The 20,335-nt window shown below is 38.7% G+C and overlaps 1 protein-coding gene across 4 annotated transcripts in view; it reads right to left on the bottom strand.

Moving 5' to 3' along the window:
* The window catches only part of GYS2 (glycogen synthase 2), a 47,399-nt gene that overhangs the window by 1,887 nt on the left and 25,177 nt on the right, over window positions 1–20,335 (bottom strand). For all 4 annotated transcript variants that reach the window (XM_037388076.1, XM_037388074.1, XM_037388075.1 and 1 more), the window contains 10 exons: window positions 15,144–15,261; window positions 14,613–14,733; window positions 12,029–12,135; window positions 8,811–8,870; window positions 8,100–8,178; window positions 7,338–7,451; window positions 4,287–4,413; window positions 3,173–3,268; window positions 1,417–1,580; window positions 155–235 (listed from right to left, as the gene is read on the bottom strand). In XM_037388076.1, coding sequence (XP_037243973.1) covers window positions 155–235; window positions 1,417–1,580; window positions 3,173–3,268; window positions 4,287–4,413; window positions 7,338–7,451; window positions 8,100–8,178; window positions 8,811–8,870; window positions 12,029–12,135; window positions 14,613–14,733; window positions 15,144–15,261 — 1,067 coding nt within the window. The remainder of the gene's footprint in view (window positions 1–154; window positions 236–1,416; window positions 1,581–3,172; window positions 3,269–4,286; window positions 4,414–7,337; window positions 7,452–8,099; window positions 8,179–8,810; window positions 8,871–12,028; window positions 12,136–14,612; window positions 14,734–15,143; window positions 15,262–20,335) is intronic.

Genomic DNA, 20,335 nt, shown 5'->3' with positions numbered 1-20,335 from the left:
TTCTCTCTTTCTGAGACAGACAAACAGACATTCTCTCTCTCTCTCCCCCCCTCCCTCTCTCCCCCTCCCTCCTCTTCCACCCCACACCCCCCCACCTCCCCCTCCATACAGTAGCTAAAATGAAGATGAACTCATCTCCAAAATTCGACTGTACCTTTGGTGGAGCACTTGGTTCCATCTCAAATTTATCTGGGAATGTTCTGCTGAGGGCCAAGTGTCTGGCATGCATGTAATACTGCAACATAAAACAGAAGCCTTTACAAGTCAAGTAAGTCTTGGGTAGATTTAAGAAAGAAAAAAAAAAAGAACATAAAATTAGTATCTTCTAAAAGATGACGCTGAACAAAAGCTAAACATGTTTTCAGTTAAGCATCCAATTGATATCACTGCTTGTAACACACACGTTGCAGTGAAGTAGCGCACCATTCATGTTAGATTCACACTGAAGCAGAGTCTGGAACAGAAGCTGAATAAGGTTTCTGTAAGACTAAGATGTATTAAGATGGAAGCCAGCACTTGTCTCAGTCTGTATTGCTCTTACTAAGAGACAGGTATTCTTTATCTCTCAAGATAGAATTGGCTCTTTTTTAACGAGGAAAATGTATACCTTTCAGTGTGCATGTGAAATAACACACATAAACTTTGGACTCATCCTTGCATAGGAAGCATGTGTAACAGTTACAGAGAAGTAATATTTATGAGTTTACTGAAGCCTGGTATTTAAGGATTTGGCAAAAATATTTACGGATCCACTATATTCATGAGTCTGCATCACATGCGTGGAAAAAGCAGCTTGTCGTGTCAGGGTCTTTTGCTGTGTTGGGAACTGTATAAACAGAAAGGTTCACACACAGGTATCAGGGCAGGACAAGGTCCAAAATAGCTACAAAACTGATACACGTGCATCCACTTCTTTGCTCCTGTGGACCTGAGAATACTGCCTTGCAACTGGCTTCTTAGTAGACAGTACTGCAGTGTTTTCTATGTCAAATTAAAAATACTGGTTTGCCTTTAAGGCACAGAGGTACTTTAGAAGTGTTGAGGACCCACAAGGCCAGGGAGCATTTTAGGAAGAACAGGTAGGATTTTTGAAAGAGTCCAGATGACTTTGGAGCACAAATTGTACTTAGTGTAGGGTTGCCAGCGTTGTCAGAGACACAAGCTTTTCACATTGTCTTCAGCACCGGGAGCACAAAGACCTCAATGTGACTGGCTTCTGCTCTAACCTATTCAGTTAAATCACGTCTCTCCTTACCACTGGAGAATGGAAGCATTACACTGAAACATAAGGGCAGGCTTTGCCTTTTCAGAACAATGATGTCTCCTTGCATTGCAGCATGATGCCGAAGACTGCTAGAGAGATCTATGTGTCTGTGTCTGGAATTTTTAATACTTCTGTTACATAGTTTCACACACCCTGCCTAAGTATCTCCAGTCCAACAGATCTGAGAGCCTCTCAGTTCGGTTTCTTTGGATGATCCTCTGGCGACGGGACTGCTGACAAAACCCATACAGGAACTGAGTCAGCTGGTTGCATGATTCATCAGGTGAGCGGAACCTTCTGTCAACTATGTAGATGCCTGAAGGACACAAAAAAAGGCAAAGATGAGTAAAACTGAAAATGGTATCTGACCTCTTACATTTCCATCCTACTTTCTGTCACATAGTCTTACAAACATTACATGTATTATATGTTCTTTTTAGTGTTAGAAGACAGTTATATCTGGAATATTCCTCAACATTCTGATGGAATGAAAAGCTGCAGAGAAATGTGTATTTTTTATTTTAATTTTCTTTACTTTTCAGGATTAAATTCAGCAAATTATTCAAAATTTGGAATCTTTGTTGTTGTTGTGTAACTATAGAATCATAGAATCATTTAGGTTGGAAAAGACCTTTGAGATTATTAATCCAACCATTAACCCAGGACTGCCAAGTCCATCACTATGTCCAAAAGGATTCAAGAGTTTCTGGATAAAGACATATCATTTTTATCTCCCATGATTACTGACTGCTTAAAAAACCAACTAGTGCTTTCATAGTTTGCAATAGAATTTATAAATGTAGATGGTCAGAATTAGCTTGTAAAGGGGAGGTTGTATTTTCTGTAGAAATATAAGTGTTTCCATAGAGATAGCTATCTTGTATACATTAGTCAATATACAATCCTGGCAGAGAGAGCGCCAAGGTAAAATTTGCCTCTATGTAGTTTGTGGAGATCAATACTTTATTCTTGCACCTTCTTTACACCAGTGTGTTGGGAAGAATAAGGCAGTAGACCTCAGCTATCTTAATGGACAAGACAGACACAAAACTACCTTAACTGAAGTGCTTGTTGTCCCCTAGGAAATGTACAGCCATTTATGTCAACGCTCACATCTATGTTTTGGCAGAGAAGAGCAGGTGAGCTATACTCTTGGTCTGTGACCTTTCTGAAGGTTCTCAATGAGATATCTACCCAGGCAGGTGTAGCTATATTTTGCAACCAGCTCTACCCCTGCCCCTGGGTCAGGGCATAGTGGGTACCAGTCTGGAGCTTCCACTGCCTGATGGTGCAGACAAGCCAAGGTACTTAGAAAGAGGCCTTAGTTTGGGCACATTTTCAATATTGTCTTGAGACACCAGGAGTTGGCTACCTTCCCCCTCATCACATTCCAATCACAAACTATTTCTAAACATTTATGAACAAGTTCTTATTTGTAAGTAGATTCCTTTTATTTTCACAGGTTTATTTTTTAGACTACATGATAATTTATTCTTTGGTGTGGGCAAGTTCACTGGCCTCAAAGTCCCAGTACATCCTTCTCGGACTATTCAAAGAGAAGCAGATTTTCACTGCTTCTTTGGAAGGGCTCAGAGTGTAACCAGAGGCATTAAAGGGAAGTGCTGGGAGACTTTAGACTGGTATGAGGAGTGCTGAGTTTGGAAAGATAAGCCAGACAAAAGGTTAAAGGGAGACAAAAAATGAGAGAACCTGGAAAGGGTTTGCATAAATATGAAAGCTTGAGCAGCTTGTTCAACATAATGAAATATTCAGAACTCTGATTATATTGCCCCAATGAACTACACTGCACTAGTTAAAGCATGAAATTGAGCAGCAACAGCATTGTTGCTGTGCTTTTTGCTTTCCCAACTCAGAGGCGGTATGTTGATAGGGTGTTAAAAATTTTACCATAAGCCGCTGGGTCAGCAACATGTTCCTGCATGAAACAGCCGAATCCAGAAAGGTTTGTGGTTACACTGGGAATGCCCATCACAGTACATTCAGCTGCCAAAAGAAACAGACAAAAAGCCTTTCAGGGCAATATGCTTTGAATAGTTTCACCTTGAGAGAAAAAACGAAAAAGAAACAGGCAGACAGAAGGTCCCATAACACTAGGGCTGCTCTGAAAATGTCAAGTGAAAACTATTATGCTTTGCTGTGGATTTGGAGAAAAAGAAGAAAGAAAGAAAAAGAAATTTTAAAGAGAAAATTTCACATTGTTTGTAAGAACATATATTTGTGACTCCCAGCAGCTAAACTGCAAATTTTCTGGGAGTCCAGTGTTGAAACAGAGAACCCAACAAATGCTCTTTAGAGGGGCACTCCAACTTTCAGATGTGTGTCGAGACTACAGAAGGTATTTTGGAGGACACAAAAACCCCAGGCACCTAGGCTTTGATCTTCATATGTATCCAAGTTCATAGTTTGCACTGATTTCATCAGGTGTTAAATGTGTTTTGTAAATCTGGCCCAAGTTTTTTAAGTCAGAAACTATATGCTGTCTGTATTTTTAGAAATTTTCATTCAATTCTGTGAAATTCTCTACCACTGCATGTAGTTGTGGAAAATATCTTTGATATGGTGTTACATAATTCTATAAAACTTAATTGTTATCTGGAATTAAATCCATTGAATTATGTCAACTGGTAGCATCAGGTTTCTTGCCCTACTTTTTTCAATATGCACATTCCTCTAAATCTTCTTTTCAAATCCTTGAATCAAGTTAAGAATGAAGTCTAAAAAATGACTTTTTGTTCTAAAGCCACATAAAATCAAAAGATTACATGTTAGTATGGGAAAGGGTCCAGCGCAGGGACAAATGTGAGTAGTTGTCAGTCAGTAGATGCCATTTTATACCACCTTGCCCCCAAATTTTGCCAGCAGTAAGACCTTTGCACTGCAGAGGAAACAGAGTCAAAAGAGTTTTTTCAGCACTCCAGAAGAAACTGGCTGCAAAGCTATTCTGAAACAACAGAATGGGTATACTTCACCTAGTATTGAAAGATGAATACAGATTGCCTACCTGGAGTGTAACCCCAGGGTTCGTAGTACGATGGAAATACACCAAGGTGGCAGCCTCTAACAAAATCCTCATAGTCCAAGGGCAGCAACGGGCTTGTTGAAGAAAGAAACTCTGGATGTAGGATCACCTGGATATTCAAAACTTACATTAGAGGTGAAAGAAAACCATCTTCAATACATTTTAACTATCAATTAGCTCAAGCAATTTCTTCACTCTGGTCTTTTCCTAAGTATCTGGACAACACCTCCTTTGCCCATCTGTTACTTAATTGACTTCCCACACTGAAACATATCTTCCCTGTGTAGTCTTGTCCTGGAAACAGTACTGATAACGAACCCTTTTTCTGGACAGTTCTTGAGCTTTATCCTTGTTGATCAAGGAAGACAATGAGCACTGAGAATTATGCTTAAGGCCGTGGCATTTAGCAATACTTAATTTGATTCTCTTGGACTGTTGTGCCAAGGTACAGAGTATTGGGATGCCTTGTTCAAGAGGAGGCCTCAGGAGAATACAGCACTTCTGAGCTTCACAGCATCCAACTGAAATACAGGAATGCTTATGGTTCTTTCAAGAAGTGAAAGAATTATTAAACCAGGCATATTATAGCCCCATGGGCCTGAGCGAACCTCATCAAGTTCAACAAGGCCAAGTGCAAAGCCCTGCACCTGGGTCAGAACCTCTCCTAGTATCAATACAGGCTGAGCACAGAATGGATTGAGAACAGCCCTGAGGAGGAGGCTTTGGGATGCTGGTGGAAAAAAAGCTCAACATGGCCTGGCAATGCGCACTTGCAGCCCAGAAAGCCAACCAAATCCTGGGCTGCATCAAAAGAAGCGTGGCCAGCGGGTTGAGGGAGGTGATTCTCCCCCTCTACTCCACTCTGGTGAGATCCCACCTGCAGTGCTGTATTCACCTCTGGGGCCCCTAAGATAAAAAGGACATGGACCTCTTGGAGTGAGTCCAGAAGAGGGCCATGAAGATGATCAGAAGGCTGGAGCAGCTCCCCTATGAAGACAGGCTGAGGGAGTTGGGGTTGTTCAGCCTAGAGAAAAGAAAGCTTCAGGGAGACCTTACAGCAGTCTTCCAGGTTCTAAACAAGGCCTACAGGAAAACTGGAGATGGACTTTTTACAAGGACCTGTAGTGACAGGACAAGGGGTAATGGTTTTAAGCTGGAAGAGTGTAGATTTAGATTAGATATTAAGAAGAAATTCTTTACTGTGAGGGTGGTGAAGCACTATAAAACGTTGCCCAGAGAAGCTGTGGATGCCCCATCCCTGGAAGTGTTCAAGGCCAGGCTGGATGGGGCTCCGAGTGACCTGGTCTAGTGGAAGGTGTCCCTGCCCATGGCAGGGGGTTGGAACTAGGTGATCTTTAAGGTCCCTTCCAACCCAAGCCATTCTGATTCTATGATCCTTTGCCTAGGCTAACTAACCTTGCTGGAAGACAAAGCTTATTGGGCTAATGTCCTGCTTTCAGGACCCAGGCTAGTTTATCTGCACGTCTCTGCAGGGCTTGAGGTCACTGACTTACATTCCTCTACTAAGGAGAGAAATGCCTTGTACATGCTGTCCAGTCAGTTTTGGGAGGGAGAAGCATGAGGAAAGGGTTTAACCTTCTCTGGGCTTTTTCCCCACATAAACCTACTGCAGCCATTATTCCATGTCAAGGATATGCTTTTATCCTTTCTTAATAATATACTCACTTGAGTAAATCAACACATGAATGCATTCAACCAGTAAGTGGTCTGTAAACTCATTATGCAAGCTTATTTGACTCCAGTGAATCAAATAAGATTTTCCATTGGCATTGCTGAGGCTGTTTTTCACATGCCAACGGTGTCTGAATGGATATAGCATACATCTCTCAAAATTGCTTTCCATTTGAAGTTTACAGAAATTTTGTCCATGACATTCAGCTCATTTAGTATTAAGCCTGTTCATGCAGGAGGTATTTTTCCAGTGGTAATGACAGGTTTGTACAAACTTGACATATACGTAGCCAATCAAGTCTACTGAGAAGCAGGAAGAAGTGTGTGCAGTGTTTATATGCTATCTGCTTTCTCATGAATTCAAGCAGTTAGTTCTGAAGACTTTTTCATTACATTTATATACAGTGCATCCTTCCACCCTACTTTTGTTACATCAAGTTTATTATTACCATATAATGCTCTCAGAGCTCATTGGAGACCCACACTTGGCAGAGAATGCGTTAAGCCAGGAAGAAGCAACTAGGAAGTTGAGGAAAATGTCTACTCAGTTATTGCCATGGGTTTAAAAACCGAAACACTGGGAACAAATGATATGTCATTGTAAGAGATACTATGGATCTGACGTTAAAAATGTTTGGAACAGAAAAAAATGCAATTTTAGGTTCTACTTTGAATAGATAGATGATGAGATAGTCATAGTTAGCGAAGAGAATGTCAGACATTCCCAGACCAAAACAGACTTTGGCACACTTATGAAAGCAGGAGATGATCATTTCTGTTGTCTGGCAAGATAGACATGGAAGTCAGGAAAGGATTTATTTACATGCATCGAGCTTCAACAGTTATGTAAACAAGACCACAGCAGGAATGGGAAGTATTTCTGCTCAGGATCAAAGCCCTGGTTACCTTCTACAGCAAACACTAAGCGTCAGGGTGCTGTTCTTAAGAGACAAACCAATACTCCAGAAATGTCTGTGCTCAAACTCTGACCTCCAGTTTTAAGCAAATGAATCTATTACAGAGTTTTACATCTGGGTGTAAATGACGTGTGGCACTTTCTGAATTTCAGGAGTAGTAGCTCCTCATTCAGTACAGGAGGCAGCAATGAAAACAAATCCCTAACATCAGATTTCTAATTTGGTTAAACGTCAACTGAGGATATCTGTGAAGTGACTACTTGTTATTCCTGGAAACTAAGGAAGCGGGAGGTCTATCAGTATACTACATTAGTAAAATACTTCCTTATCAAGAAGTTGACTGCATTCCCCATGATAATGATCCAGAGTGAGACTGTTTAAAGAAATTCCATTTTATATCTAAAATGAAAATGACAGAACGTACCTTTACTCTGTCTGTCCGGTTATTGAAAAGGCCAATGCGTCGGATGGTGTTGAGGATTGGATCATTGCCATCGTCAATCATGTTGTGGGTGGTCACTGGGGGCAGACAGTGTCGCTAAAGAGAGAAAAGACAATCCAGAAGCCAGACAAAACCATTGCAAAAAAGTCCTGTTACCATTTTCCAAAGTTAGTGGAAGACAGCAGGATATTTTGTTATCAATGCAAATAGGTTTTTACCCTTTCAATTTAAGGTAAGAAGAAAGTTGCAATCATATAATATTGTCTTCTGTATAACCAAGGCCATAAACGAGACCATAAAATCTGTCACAGGACTTGTTTCACTTACCTCAAAATACATGTATTTGTACTACCTTTTAGAAAGGTCTACCATTTAATTTTAAAGGTTTTTAGACAATACATTATGTCTCTTAAGAGATTGGGTTTGCGTATCTAATAAAAATGGAAGAATCCAGGCTTCAGGAACAATGCAAAGTTCACACTTAATGAAGAAGAAAAGAATTAGGAATTTTGGTGTCCTGCATGTAACTGGAGGAATATTCGTGAATTCCTCAGAAGAATTAGTTTGGGTTGTACTCTCATTAGAAACAGTCACAGGTGATCTTTAAATGCTACTGATGAGAAGCATATTTGCTGAAAACTTCATTTCAATGCATGCATATTGCTATCTGTCATACACAATCCTTGTACACAGTCATGTTTATCATTTATACTAGATATTTGTGTAAACAATAAATTTTCTGACCTGAGTTGAAAAGATGGCTCTTTTCATAATGGTCATATCATCTCGGTCAAGAATCTTGTTCAGGTCTGGAATTTCTCCTCTGTGGAGGCAACACAGAACCTATTTTACCAAATAGCTGTATAAAGAAAATTAAGAAACAGCAAACAAGGTCTGATCTGAGGCCTGCTGATGTCAACATGAATCTTTCCTTTGTTTCATGAGCCTTCTATATTCCCTACATTTTGTTCTCCCATACACTTGCCGACTTTCCAATCAGCTTCCAAAAAAGCTAAAGAATTCTTTTTTTCTATTTGTCAGCCATAGCTTGGTTTTGCTGAAGTTCCAGTCATCTAATCTGTGCTTTGGGTCATTCACTTCCAACTGTCTTTAGAAAGGACATGACTAAGCCACTAATACTTATTTCTCTCATGTTTTTTTTAGGCTGACCCAGCTTGTTTTTGACAGCGAGTAAGCCTTTGTATTACTTAGACATCCTCAATGTCTCTTAAGACTCTTTCCACAATGGGGTGTTAATATTTTTAAATTTTTCTCCTTCGATTTGCCTGTTGATCAAGTAACCTGTATATGGAACAGAGGGTTCCATTACCTTCTCCTGTGCCCTTCCTATAAATGCCAAATTTTGTACAAAAAGAGTAGAATCACAGAATTACCACGGGTAAGAGAGCTGAATACATAGATCTGCAAGGTAGAGCAAGTAACTTATGTACTCACTTTAGCAGGGCATTGTAGAGTTTCTTTCCAAACTTTTCTTTCACAGATTGTGCAGTGTCCCTAGGAAAATAAATAAATATATGTATAAAATAGGAGAATCCAGGACAAGGATAGAATAAAAGAGATTCCTGCTGTTGGAAATTAAATTAAATTGTGCTTTCACATATACTGATGGAACCAAGAACGTAGAAGCAGATAGAGGTCTGGTTGTCAAAGCTCTTTTATCCAGCCAGCAGCCATACCGACAGATTTCCGCACAACTGAGGATTTGACCTGCATCCAAAGATGAATACACTGTGAAAACCAGGAGCAGACCTCACTAGCGATTACTTCTAATATTTTGCTCTGATAAGTAGACCACACTTTCATCTCAGCTATGGAAAAAGAGAGCATATATATGACTCTACACAGAGAAACATGATCATTAACACTGGACACTAATGAAGACAGATAGGTCTCCAATTTAACTTGACCTGGTAGAAAGATGTAAGATCAATGAGTTAAACAAATGGCGATTTTAAAGCAAGCTTCTCCATTCACTTCCTGCCCTATTTCCTAACTCAAAGATTTTTGAAAACAAGTGTTAGATTAAAGGTAGTTTACTATAAACTAGTTTGCAAACCAAAAAACAATTCCTGGAAAGCTCAGACAATGTTTTAAGCTAATAATAAAGCCTGTGCCAGACAAATGTTATATTTTAGCAACAAAAAACTCCAGTGAACAACTGCTCTAAATTCCAAGTGTCATTTAAATTATCCTGCCCCTAGCTGAACTAACTTGAAAGTACAGTTGGAAGTGCTGCTGCCAATAGCAAGTGAATGCCCACTTTGTGGAAATTTTTCTGCCTTTAGGATTTCTAAGAATTATACTTTGAGCTAAGACAAAACTTGTTAAATGAAATCCTAAAATTTACCAAGCTGAGAATCCTCATACCTAATTTTAGTTCTTCTCTCCTAAACATCAAACCAAATGGATCCAAAACCCAGCAAGCTAGTCCCTTCATGACTGTATTTTCACAGATTTGTTCCATGCACAATATCCAAAATTTAACCCAGATAGGATAGACTCTTTCAAAAGCAGAAGAAAGAAGGGATTTTATATCCCAGATCAACCATCATCTATTATCTTGTAAGTGCCAACCTCTTCTTGTATTCAGTTTCTGTGGCATCTTTAAATTATGTAATACTGATACCAGGTGGTTTTATCCAGAAGCTCCAGATTATGACCATGATAATGCTACATATAATGATGCAGAGGGTATTTTGCTTTTCACAGAACACAGTGAGAAGAATAGCTGTAAGTAGCAGTTTTTGCATGATTTCACATCTTTAGGTTTACCTTTACTGTTACTATTATGCCCGTATTATTGAGTACCAGACAAATAACCATGTAGTAGAGATGCAACAGGAAAAAAAAAAAGCTTTGCAATTTCATTTAATTTAAACTTTCCTAATATCCATATATCATTTATTTAATATATAACTGTTGTATTATATTCAAACATTACATACGTTATATCAAAGACAAAGCAGAAGCCAAAAGCACTTGTTACAAGCATGGCTGTTTCTCACTGCACTCATGGTTTTACTTTCTCATTAAAAACTCTGGCTATGTTACCCTGCTTTAGCCATCTACCGTTTAAGCCAGTTGCACAGATCCTCCACACATCTGCAGAGGGTGACAGTCCATTTCAGAGGATGATTCCCTTCTCTCATCTTAGACACTTGCTGAAGTGCTATAGGATGAAGCATCATTTGGAGTGAACCATCACTCTCCACTGGCAGTGAAGGCAGCTGAGATGCAGTATTTTTAGGAAGCCAGAGTTGGACAATTAATTCCAGCCTCAACATTTGTGGTACCTGTTTCCAGAGTGGTAACCAGGTAGAATGTTTCCTGTAAGTCCCAAGAAATGTTGTGTGATGACTCCAGAGATAATCTAGAGAGTAGATATATTTCTCACATCTGTCTTCTTTTCCAGATACGGCAAAGCTAAATGATTTCAATGATCCTTGTTAAACTATTTCTGTCACTGGTTTTGTGCAGGTTTAGTATCCGTTAATCAAAGACTTCAACTTGATTACTGATATCCAGAAACTGAGCCAGAGATCATCTGCTGGAGGCAGTTAATGAGATAACAAGAAAAATAGTATCCTTGTCTTACACAGTGCCTTTCATCTACAGATCTCTAAGTCGTTTAGATTTCTATCATTTTATAAATATAGAACTGGCAGCAGAAAGGTTAAGCACAGTGAGACACAGGCATAAAAGCAGAAACTAGGTCTTGTGGGTTTTAGTCCCTTAGCTTAAAGGCCAGCTTCCTTACTTCTGCAGCAGAATTTAACCACCCGAGCCACATGATAAGGTGCACTTTTCCATTTCCCTGCTTAGAAAATTAATGTGTAAATACATTAAATGAAATGGAATTTTTCACTGTTTTTAAACAAAAATCATCATTGATAACCCGCCACTGGTTCTGTTTATGAATTTGAACCTTCAATTTTGCAATTTCTCTCAGTTCAGAAATACCTCACAACGTGTGTCTTTTCCCATGTAGAATCACATAGCAGTTAAAGTGAGGTAACGGTTAAGTCTGCCCCTGCTTTGCTTTTCTGTTTGGGAAGTTGTAAAATGAAAACTGTTAAATTGAGAAGGGCTGTGACAATTTTCTCTTTACAGCTCTAAGTTTCACTGCTTGGACATGGCCATCACTTATTGTAGGCTATATAGAAAATTACAGACAATTGTTATTAACTGTTATTCTGCTGGATTAGACAGTAAAATTTCCATATTTCTAAATAAAAAGGATGTGTAATTAATTTCTGTTTCCCACCGGTGGCAGGGAAGCTCACGCTGATAAATTAGTAGGCAGTCCTTATTTTGTGTGAGCTCAATGGTATGTCCAAGGGAGTACCAGAAACAGGCAGAAGACATCCAGAACACTGGATTTTCTAGAATCTTTCTCTCTGCAAAACAAGTACTATTTGCTAACTTGTTACAAAGAATGGCAAGGCAAGTTTACTAAAAATAACCTAGGATAAAAAAGATAAATATTTGCCCTTATTTATCATTCCCATCTCTTTCATCCCTACAAATACATTCTAGTTACCCACAATCCTCAATTTTAGCAGAGCAAAAAGAAAGAGCATTATTCTTCGTCAGAAACTTTTGCATGTCTCCTCAATCCACTGTACAAGACCCTCAGTGAGAATGGCAATTACCAGAGCTGCTTCCGCACCGCTTGTCCTTTCAGGGTTTCCACATTGAAATTGTTTGTCTTTGCTGGCATGATGAAGAACACGACAACTGTAACATCAGTCTTATGAACCTACATGGACACAAGATGCAGAAAGGTGAAAAAAAAAAAATCCCACTACAAGGTATCACAGCCAACTTCAAGAATTAGCCACAGGAAAAGCCAATGCACTTTGATGAATTGTCCAGGAAGGCTCTGATCTTCTACCTCTCCTTTTAGCTATGTAGTTTTTGCCAAGTCAGACATATAGCTAAGGATAGATACAGGTAAACAGATGTCACCCAATGCCAGTTTGGGCTGTAAAGATCTTCCTGACTTCTCACTGTTTAGAGGCCATGGCTTAGGATGTGAACGTAAACTGCAAAAAATAAAAATCCTACACATTTTCTCACCTGACACAAACTATGTTGGCTCAACAGAGTAAGCAATTAGTTTACTAGCCGAGGTATGCCCAGCATGGGGTGAGGGATTCCCTACAGCTGCAAGCTGAGCTACTTTCCGTAGCAATAGTGCCCCAAATCTATGGGCCGAAAGGGGCATGATAGCAACTGCTATCTAACTGAAACCCAGCAAAGAATCTGCCAGACACACTAAAACCTACAGGTAACTTCTTGCTCATCTCTCATATCCAACTACTGCAAAGGCAAAAAGGATAAGCTGTAAAATCTGACCCTTTACTTATAGATGGTTTCACTTGCTGGTTTCTCCTGTGCACTAACAAGTTCTGAATGCCAGGTCCATGAGGGATTCCTCACATGGAGCAGAATGAGGTTGTATTCCTGTCAACAGCTATTTAAAGAAAAGCTAAGAGTGAACTCTCTTCAGGGCTGTAAAAATTAATTTACCTTGAATTGCCTCCATTCTAAACTTTAGACACACAAACATGCTATTAGTATCCATGATCTCAGATTGAGGTACAGGGAAATGTATAAAATAATCTATGGGACATATCTATCACTGTAAGGTTCTTCCCTTTTCTCTCTTCAAGGCAGGTACAAGGTCTATCATGCTATGATCTCAACATGTATTAACAATCTGTCCCAACATTCACATTTTATTTCCAAGACATTAGTAAGGTTTTTAAGTAGAAAAGGAAAAGAACTCTATAAAATAAAATGATTCCATCCAATGCTATGCATTTTTTATGTTCAGGCACACCACCGGGACTTTTTTAAGAAGCACCATCATTCGCAAATTCACAAATAATGCAGGCATTTTGCTGTTCCCCATGGAATTACCTCTTGAAATATTTACCGAGCAAGTGTTCTTTGAAAAGCTGTTCGGGTGCTGGCATGCATATTAGAACAATAACTCAATAAAGCCAGGCTCAGCTTATGGAAGAAGCAAGTGCCAGTATCTGGTTCTAGAGAACTCTGGAAAACTAGCCTGTTTCTTTTGACATCAGCCTAGCTTGTCATTGATGTCATATAAACCATCAGATAAAATCAGAGATTGCTGCAATTGTTGCTTAAGCAATTCTTTCCCTCTTACCACATAAGACCTTCCGCATTATCAGCATTCATAGTTAACAGCCATGTTAAATACCACTACCAGGTAGCTGATGTTGCACAGCATTGCCAAACAACAAAAGTCAGTTGTCTGGCAAAGTTGTAGAAGAAAAACTTAAGTTATGTGAGGCAACCTGTTGTGTCAGTGAATGGATTAATTATTTCCAGAAAGTCCACAGGCTCTAACGCTGTATTAATAGAAGGTGGCAGTAGAACAAGTGCACATAGGGCCTTGAAAATCAATATTTTTTAGCCCAGCTAGCAATACAGCATCAAGATTTTAATCCAGGTTTTCCATATCATTGAAATGATAGAGTACAAAAGAGAGAGTCTGGGACAACAGATAATTGATTCTTGCTAGATGACTGAAAGTTATTAGCATGATTTTTATTTTAAATGTATCAGTCTTTGGGATACATCTGGAGACATTTTCAACAATCTCATTTGTAGGTGGCAAGTGCTTTGCTCTTTGCTTATGACAAGGCTCAGGTCTTATCTTCATTAAAGTATTCCACAAAGGCATATAGAAACATTGCACTCATTTTTTCACCTGAGGCAACAGAAGCAGGAGTGACTTCCCCATGCTTATTCTTCAGGCCACTGCCACACTGTGAATCTTGATGCAAGATTCCCATCCAATGTGATAATAGTACTCAAAGATGTAAAAGATCATGGTCAGGTCCTAATGAATTAAGCAGTTTCCTTAAAAAGGTATTTTTTAATTGCATCATTAAAGGATTATTTCTATTTGCCTTCTAATATGTAAACTTTCAGGGTAAATTCTTGAATCATATTTTCAGTGTTTTTCTCTAAAAAACAAGGAAGTAACCATGGATTAACTTCTTTGACTATGTAATCAATTATTTTTAAGCAGCCTGAGATCATTGTATACTCAAATGATTCAGCGAGAGCGCTTTATGAGAACTCTGAATATCCTCTAATTATTTTCCTATAAACCAGAGTATGACATAGAAATCCTTGCAGGTGACTTCCATTTGAGCATAAGCTCTATGTTATCTACATTTGAAGAAGCTTTCTTACCCTCAGCAAAAAGTTTAATCTTGATAAGGCTTCTAGAAACATATCAGCTCCTTTGTTGGAAAATTCGTATCTCCCAGCAATGAAGAAAAATAAGGTCTTCTCAAGACTGAAGTCAAGGTGGCTGAAACCAAGCAAACAGAAACAAGCACGAAGTATTTCTCAAAATATAATCAAACAAAACACGCAACAGATTTCTATTCTGGAGGAACTTATTATTCCAAGAAAATAATGGAAGGGAGGCTTTTTTGCTTTCTTTAAATTTAGTTAACTATCTTAATCTGATAAACTGCATCTTGGGTAAAAAATGAAAAAGAATCAAGATCTTCTGCCTGGTCCCACAATCTGTTAAGCAGAGTTAGAACTGGTGTCTAAAATTCCTTTAGCTTCTGACTAAAACATCCCAGACAGATATTTGAATACATTGGTAACATTTCACCTTCTCTGTGAAGTACTTGTTAGTCTTCCTGCTTTGGTTCTTGCTTTAAATAGCATTGGACAACCATTGCTAATTTTTGAAAAGTAAAAGCATACCCATAGAAATGACCTCGAATGAACTCTTGGATCCTAGCCTTGTACATGGAATGCAAATTCTGAAACTCATGCATTGCTGAAAATTTCTTAATGTTCAAGCCATTTGGGGTGACAACATCTGGAAAAGCAGAGAAAAGGCAGAGGTAGATATCTTCAGAGTCAGAGAAATCTTTAAGGCAAGAACCAATGTGTCTTTCAGTTGTCAGTATATGAAGAGTTTATGTACTCATCACTCACGATAGGGAACAGCACTGTCTTAACACAATGGTCTTCCCCAGCTTGCTCCACAAAGCCATTGTATGTGGCACTCCACCCTCTATAGTGTTGAAGTGGCTTGATACCATTTTGACCTGTACTCAAGCATAGACCCTACTGGACAGTGAGGTCTCCACATGCCCTTCCATCCCATCAAGACTTAAGTAATGTCTCCATTTAGCCATACTTTTTTTTTTTTTTTTCCCCTCAGTATGTCCCTTACCTCTTTTATTCTTGATACCACTGTTGCCTGCTTTGTCACTACAGATTGAAAACTCTTGAAAGCAGAAACTGTGCTGTACTATGCACTTGTTTACAGCATGGCACAAGAGAAGTCTGTTCTGTTAAAACTTCTGAGGATTTACCAGAAAAGGGAGAATATAAGAAACAGTTTTTAAAAGACCTTTCAGTAGTTTGTTGGATTTCCGCTAAAAATAACCACAGAATAGTATGCTTTACACTTTTATGGCTACTCTCCTCAAAGATTCCAAAGCATTTTACAATTAAAATTTGTTCATTTCCAGTATCTTCTAAGGTAGAGTCGCAGGATATACACAGAAGATAGACATAGTATGTTCCAGCCAACACTGAAATTCAGTCTCTCTTCACCTTTCTGGTAGAGCACAGCACCTATGTAAAGGCTTGCCCTAAACTGAGTTGAAGTAAAAGGAAAGAAACCTGTTTTGAGTTGGCTTGTGGAAGTCATGTATGGAAACAAAAGCGGAGGCCAGTTCCCCAACAGATGTATTTCATAGTAACACAACTGACTTAAACAGACCCATACTAATTTGTGACACCAGAGATTCTTTAAATACAAAGAAACTTCAAAGCAGCAAGGAGCGCTAATTATTAGAGGATACACTGGTGCCAATTTATGCTTATTCTCTTGGCAAGTGTCATTAGGTGTCTAGTAATCGTTAACTGTGTTTAAAAGTTCTATGCATCATCCAAAGGACCTTCAGTAAGATCTAATTCCCTGCCACACATGGTTCACACAAACAAAACAGTATCTCCTTTGATCTCAGTGCCCATGGTTAACTCCCCACACACATCAGGGTTACTGATGGGAGTACAGTCTCTTCCTTGCCAGCGATACAGGACTTGAATGTTAGTTCTACTGTGGTTTTTCAGTCAAGGATGCCTGACATTCAGGGTTTCTTGTCCCTTCTCCCAAAAGCAAAGGTTTGCATGTCTAGCATTAAGCATCAGACTTGATAAAAAAACTGTCTCTTATTTCTGGAGATACAGAGATGTCTTTAAAACATCTATGGTTCCTTTGGCCGACTACTGTCGTGGTTTAACCCTGGCTGGCAACCAAGCCCCACACAGCCACTTTCTCACTCCCTTCTCACACAGAGGGACGGGAAGAAGAATCAGGAAGGAATGTAAAACTCAAGGGTTGAGATAAGAACAATTTAATAGATAAAGCAAAAGCCGTGCGTGCAAGCAAAGCAAAACAAGGGATTAATTCACTACTTCCCACCGGCAGGCAGGTGTTCGGCCATCCCCAGGAAAGCCAGGCTCCATCATGGGTAGAGGTTACTCGGGAAGACAAATGCCATAATGTTGGATGTCTCCCCCTTCCTTCTTCTTCCCCCAGCTTATATACCCAGCATGATGTCCTATGGTATGGAATATCCCTTTGGCCAGCTTGGGTCACCTGTCCTGGCTGTGTCCCCTTCCAATTTCCCGTGCCCCTCCAGCCCTCTTGCTGGCAGGGCCTGAGAAAACAAAAATTCCTTGACTTAGTATAAATATCACCCAACAGCCAAAACCATCCATGTCCTATCAACAATATTCTCGCACCAAATCCAAAACGCAGCGCTACAGCAGCTACTAAGAATAAAATTATCCCAGCTGAAACCAGGACAATTACATATCAGGATGATCTTAAAAGTAGTACAATCGGTTCTCCATATGCTGTCCTGTACATGTGCCTGACATTTTTCATGCAAATGCCACAGACATTTCTAATGACCTCCTTGAAATTTACAGTCTGCTTTAGCAGTGTATGTATTCCCCTGCCAGGTAAGAGATCCCCGATTAATATTTATCTTGTAAAGTGCTTTTAGATTTTCGAGGTTAAACAGCAGTAGATAAAAAGAATACATTTATTAGTAACCATGAAATACCAAAAATTTCAATTGACCTGTCTTGAAGTACACACTTGAAACTAAAGACCAGCCTTTACCAGAAAATCAGAAATCTTTACTTGAGAGGTACTTCAGATTTGGTTCTCAGTGGCAAGAAAGGAGAATTGAATTCCTGTCTTCTGCTACATAGCCCTAGGACCAGCTCTGCACAAAGACCTATGTGACCTCATGTGAGTGGGGGATCACCAGAGCAGAAACATCCTCCATTTCTCTTTGTCTTTACCAAAAACATACCTTCTCCTTCCTCTGACCTGCTTCTTGTTCAGCATGGAAGAATCGGCTCATGCAGGACATAGCTTTGAGACTGCAACCATTTAAAGTTCTTCCTAATAAAGTAAGAAGCCCTGACTGGGTATTTCTGGCCAGTTTCCATCCACTCTTTCAGATGTATTTATCAGGGAGTTTTGGACACTCATCATCATCATCAGCCTGTATATAACCTACTCCCATATTCTTTGATTCAACAGCAGCGTCTTTTACCCTTTCATCAGGATTGGGGCTCGATTCATCTCTTATTTAAGCCTTTGAGATACCGAACAGATGTGGTGGTCCAAAGCATCCAGTTTACTATTTCTGCTCAACATACAATAATATTTTGAATATGAGCGATGCAATGTGCCCTTGCCCCAGGGAAGAAGTAAAGGAAGAGAGCTTTGCTCCTATTTTAAGGGGTTTGATTTTTTTGTTGTTTAATGAACGAATGGCATTTGTGTTTTAAAACTGACCAAAGTAGGTCAAATCAGAATGCTTTGACTTCCATATTTACAGGAAAGAAATTTGCATTAATTTGTGTAATGATAGCACAGTATGATGTTTTCTGTTGATAAATCACTAAGATTCAGGGTTGACTCATACTTTTTCAGTTTGCTTCTATCATCTTGATCAAATATATACAGATACAAAGTCTAGATCTAGGTCTTAAACAATACTTCAGTCTCTTCAAATTTTGATTCAAAGTCTTCTCTACTACTACTGAGAAATACGTTTCATATATGAATGAAAATATTAGAAATCCCATAATATCAGTTTTCACATCACAGGAATATAATTTATGATCACTGACAGAATATTGCATGATATGTCAAAGAAAACAGGTTCAGCATTAGATACTTAAGCTTTTGATAAATATGGTTTGATAAATTATTGATCAAATAACAGCAGCAAGTGAAATCAGTATAATGCAAGCAGTCATTCTGCCAAGTTTAGACTGGTAAACTGGTCTTTGTCCTGGTGCAAAATCTTTCTATGCAGTCATGTCGAATGAATTTTAAAGGGTCTTTTCCAAATGATGACATTTATAATTTGAATTATAATCCAAGTATAATCCAAGTTTAATAATGAGAAAACAGAGACTGCACTACTTACTACATTTCCTCAGTTATTAGTTAACAACTCTGTTACAAAGTTTACTTCTGTGTATATATATATATATTACTTCAGTTTACATCTGAATAAATTCAAATGTAAATTAAAGTGAATTGTGCCAATTCAACATCCCCCTTTTAAAAGTTTATTTTCAAAGCGGGTCAAGAAGTGTACACATTCTTTCAATATTCACATTCCTTTGCAGAATTCAAGCTTAATGATCTACTGAAGGATCGCTGACCTTTCTGAACAGCCAATGTCTAAGTTGGTTTCACAACTTCAGAAAGAATAGATAGTATGAGAATAGACTCCTACAGAGTTTATTTGTGGGCTAAGATTCAAAGAAACTATTACTTATTCCCATCAGAACATATTTTCACTCCTAAGTGTCTCCTAGGATTTGGGGTATCAGTTTCTATGGATTTTTTTCCTAGCTCTGTCAACATGAAGCATGATATGTATCACAAACTTTTAAATCCAAACAAATATATTTACTTGGTTTCTTTAAAGTTGCAAGAATAATAAAAAAAAGCTCAAGCCTGTGAATCTCTGCATGGAATTCCCTTCAGCTTCAACTGAAATTCTATCTGTGAGCAGTCCACAGCTTTTCTCTCCCAAATTAAACTGGATCCAGACCCATTTCAGTTTCCTAAAATGCCAAAACATAAACTAAGATTTTCAAGAGTAGCTGTTGTGGGCAGAAACTTCATGCCAATATAAAACAGCTTCAAAACTCTGGTTTTCAGAGGTCAAGTGCTCTGCACTTTGTAAAAAACAAGGCCTTTCAGAGATATCCCAGATTAGATGAGTGAACACTTAAACTACTTCTAAGAGATAGCTGTCATGTTTAGCATAAAAAGGAAAAAATCTTCTAAGTTCATCATCCTATTAACAGTTAGTCAGGAATGAGTCAAAGGATCCAATGGGGAACTCTCTTATCCTGATGCGTGAACCATGATTTGAGTTGAAGTACTGAAGTTTAACAAGGATAACTGCCCCAAAGTATTATTAGCATTGTGATTTACCTTAAAAAAAACTACAAAGAATAAGCAAACAAAAAAACCCCAAAGTCATTTGAGCATTATTATACCTAAAATAACCAACTAAGATGTGTACATACCTGCTAAACAGTCTCAAAACTTTTGTGCATTTTTGCCCCCATGATGCTTACCTGCAGATGGAGTATTTTCGCTTGTCCTTATAAAGCACTGTGCTGATTTAAAAAGAACTTTAATAACGTATCACACGGGGATCATGACCTTATTCAAATGCCATGCATGGAACAACAAGATTTGTTGCTAAGTTCCATATTTTATGAGACTAATGCAAAGGGAAAAATCAGACAAACTGTTGGGCACGTATCTTGACTATTTTTTCAAATGGCACTGGTTGGTCTAATAGAAAATATATCTGTCTATG

Source organism: Falco rusticolus, chromosome 5 (genome assembly GCF_015220075.1).
Source record: "Falco rusticolus isolate bFalRus1 chromosome 5, bFalRus1.pri, whole genome shotgun sequence".
In the NCBI taxonomy this organism is placed as follows: domain Eukaryota; kingdom Metazoa; phylum Chordata; class Aves; order Falconiformes; family Falconidae; genus Falco; species Falco rusticolus.
This window is presented reverse-complemented; position numbering and strand designations above follow the sequence as displayed.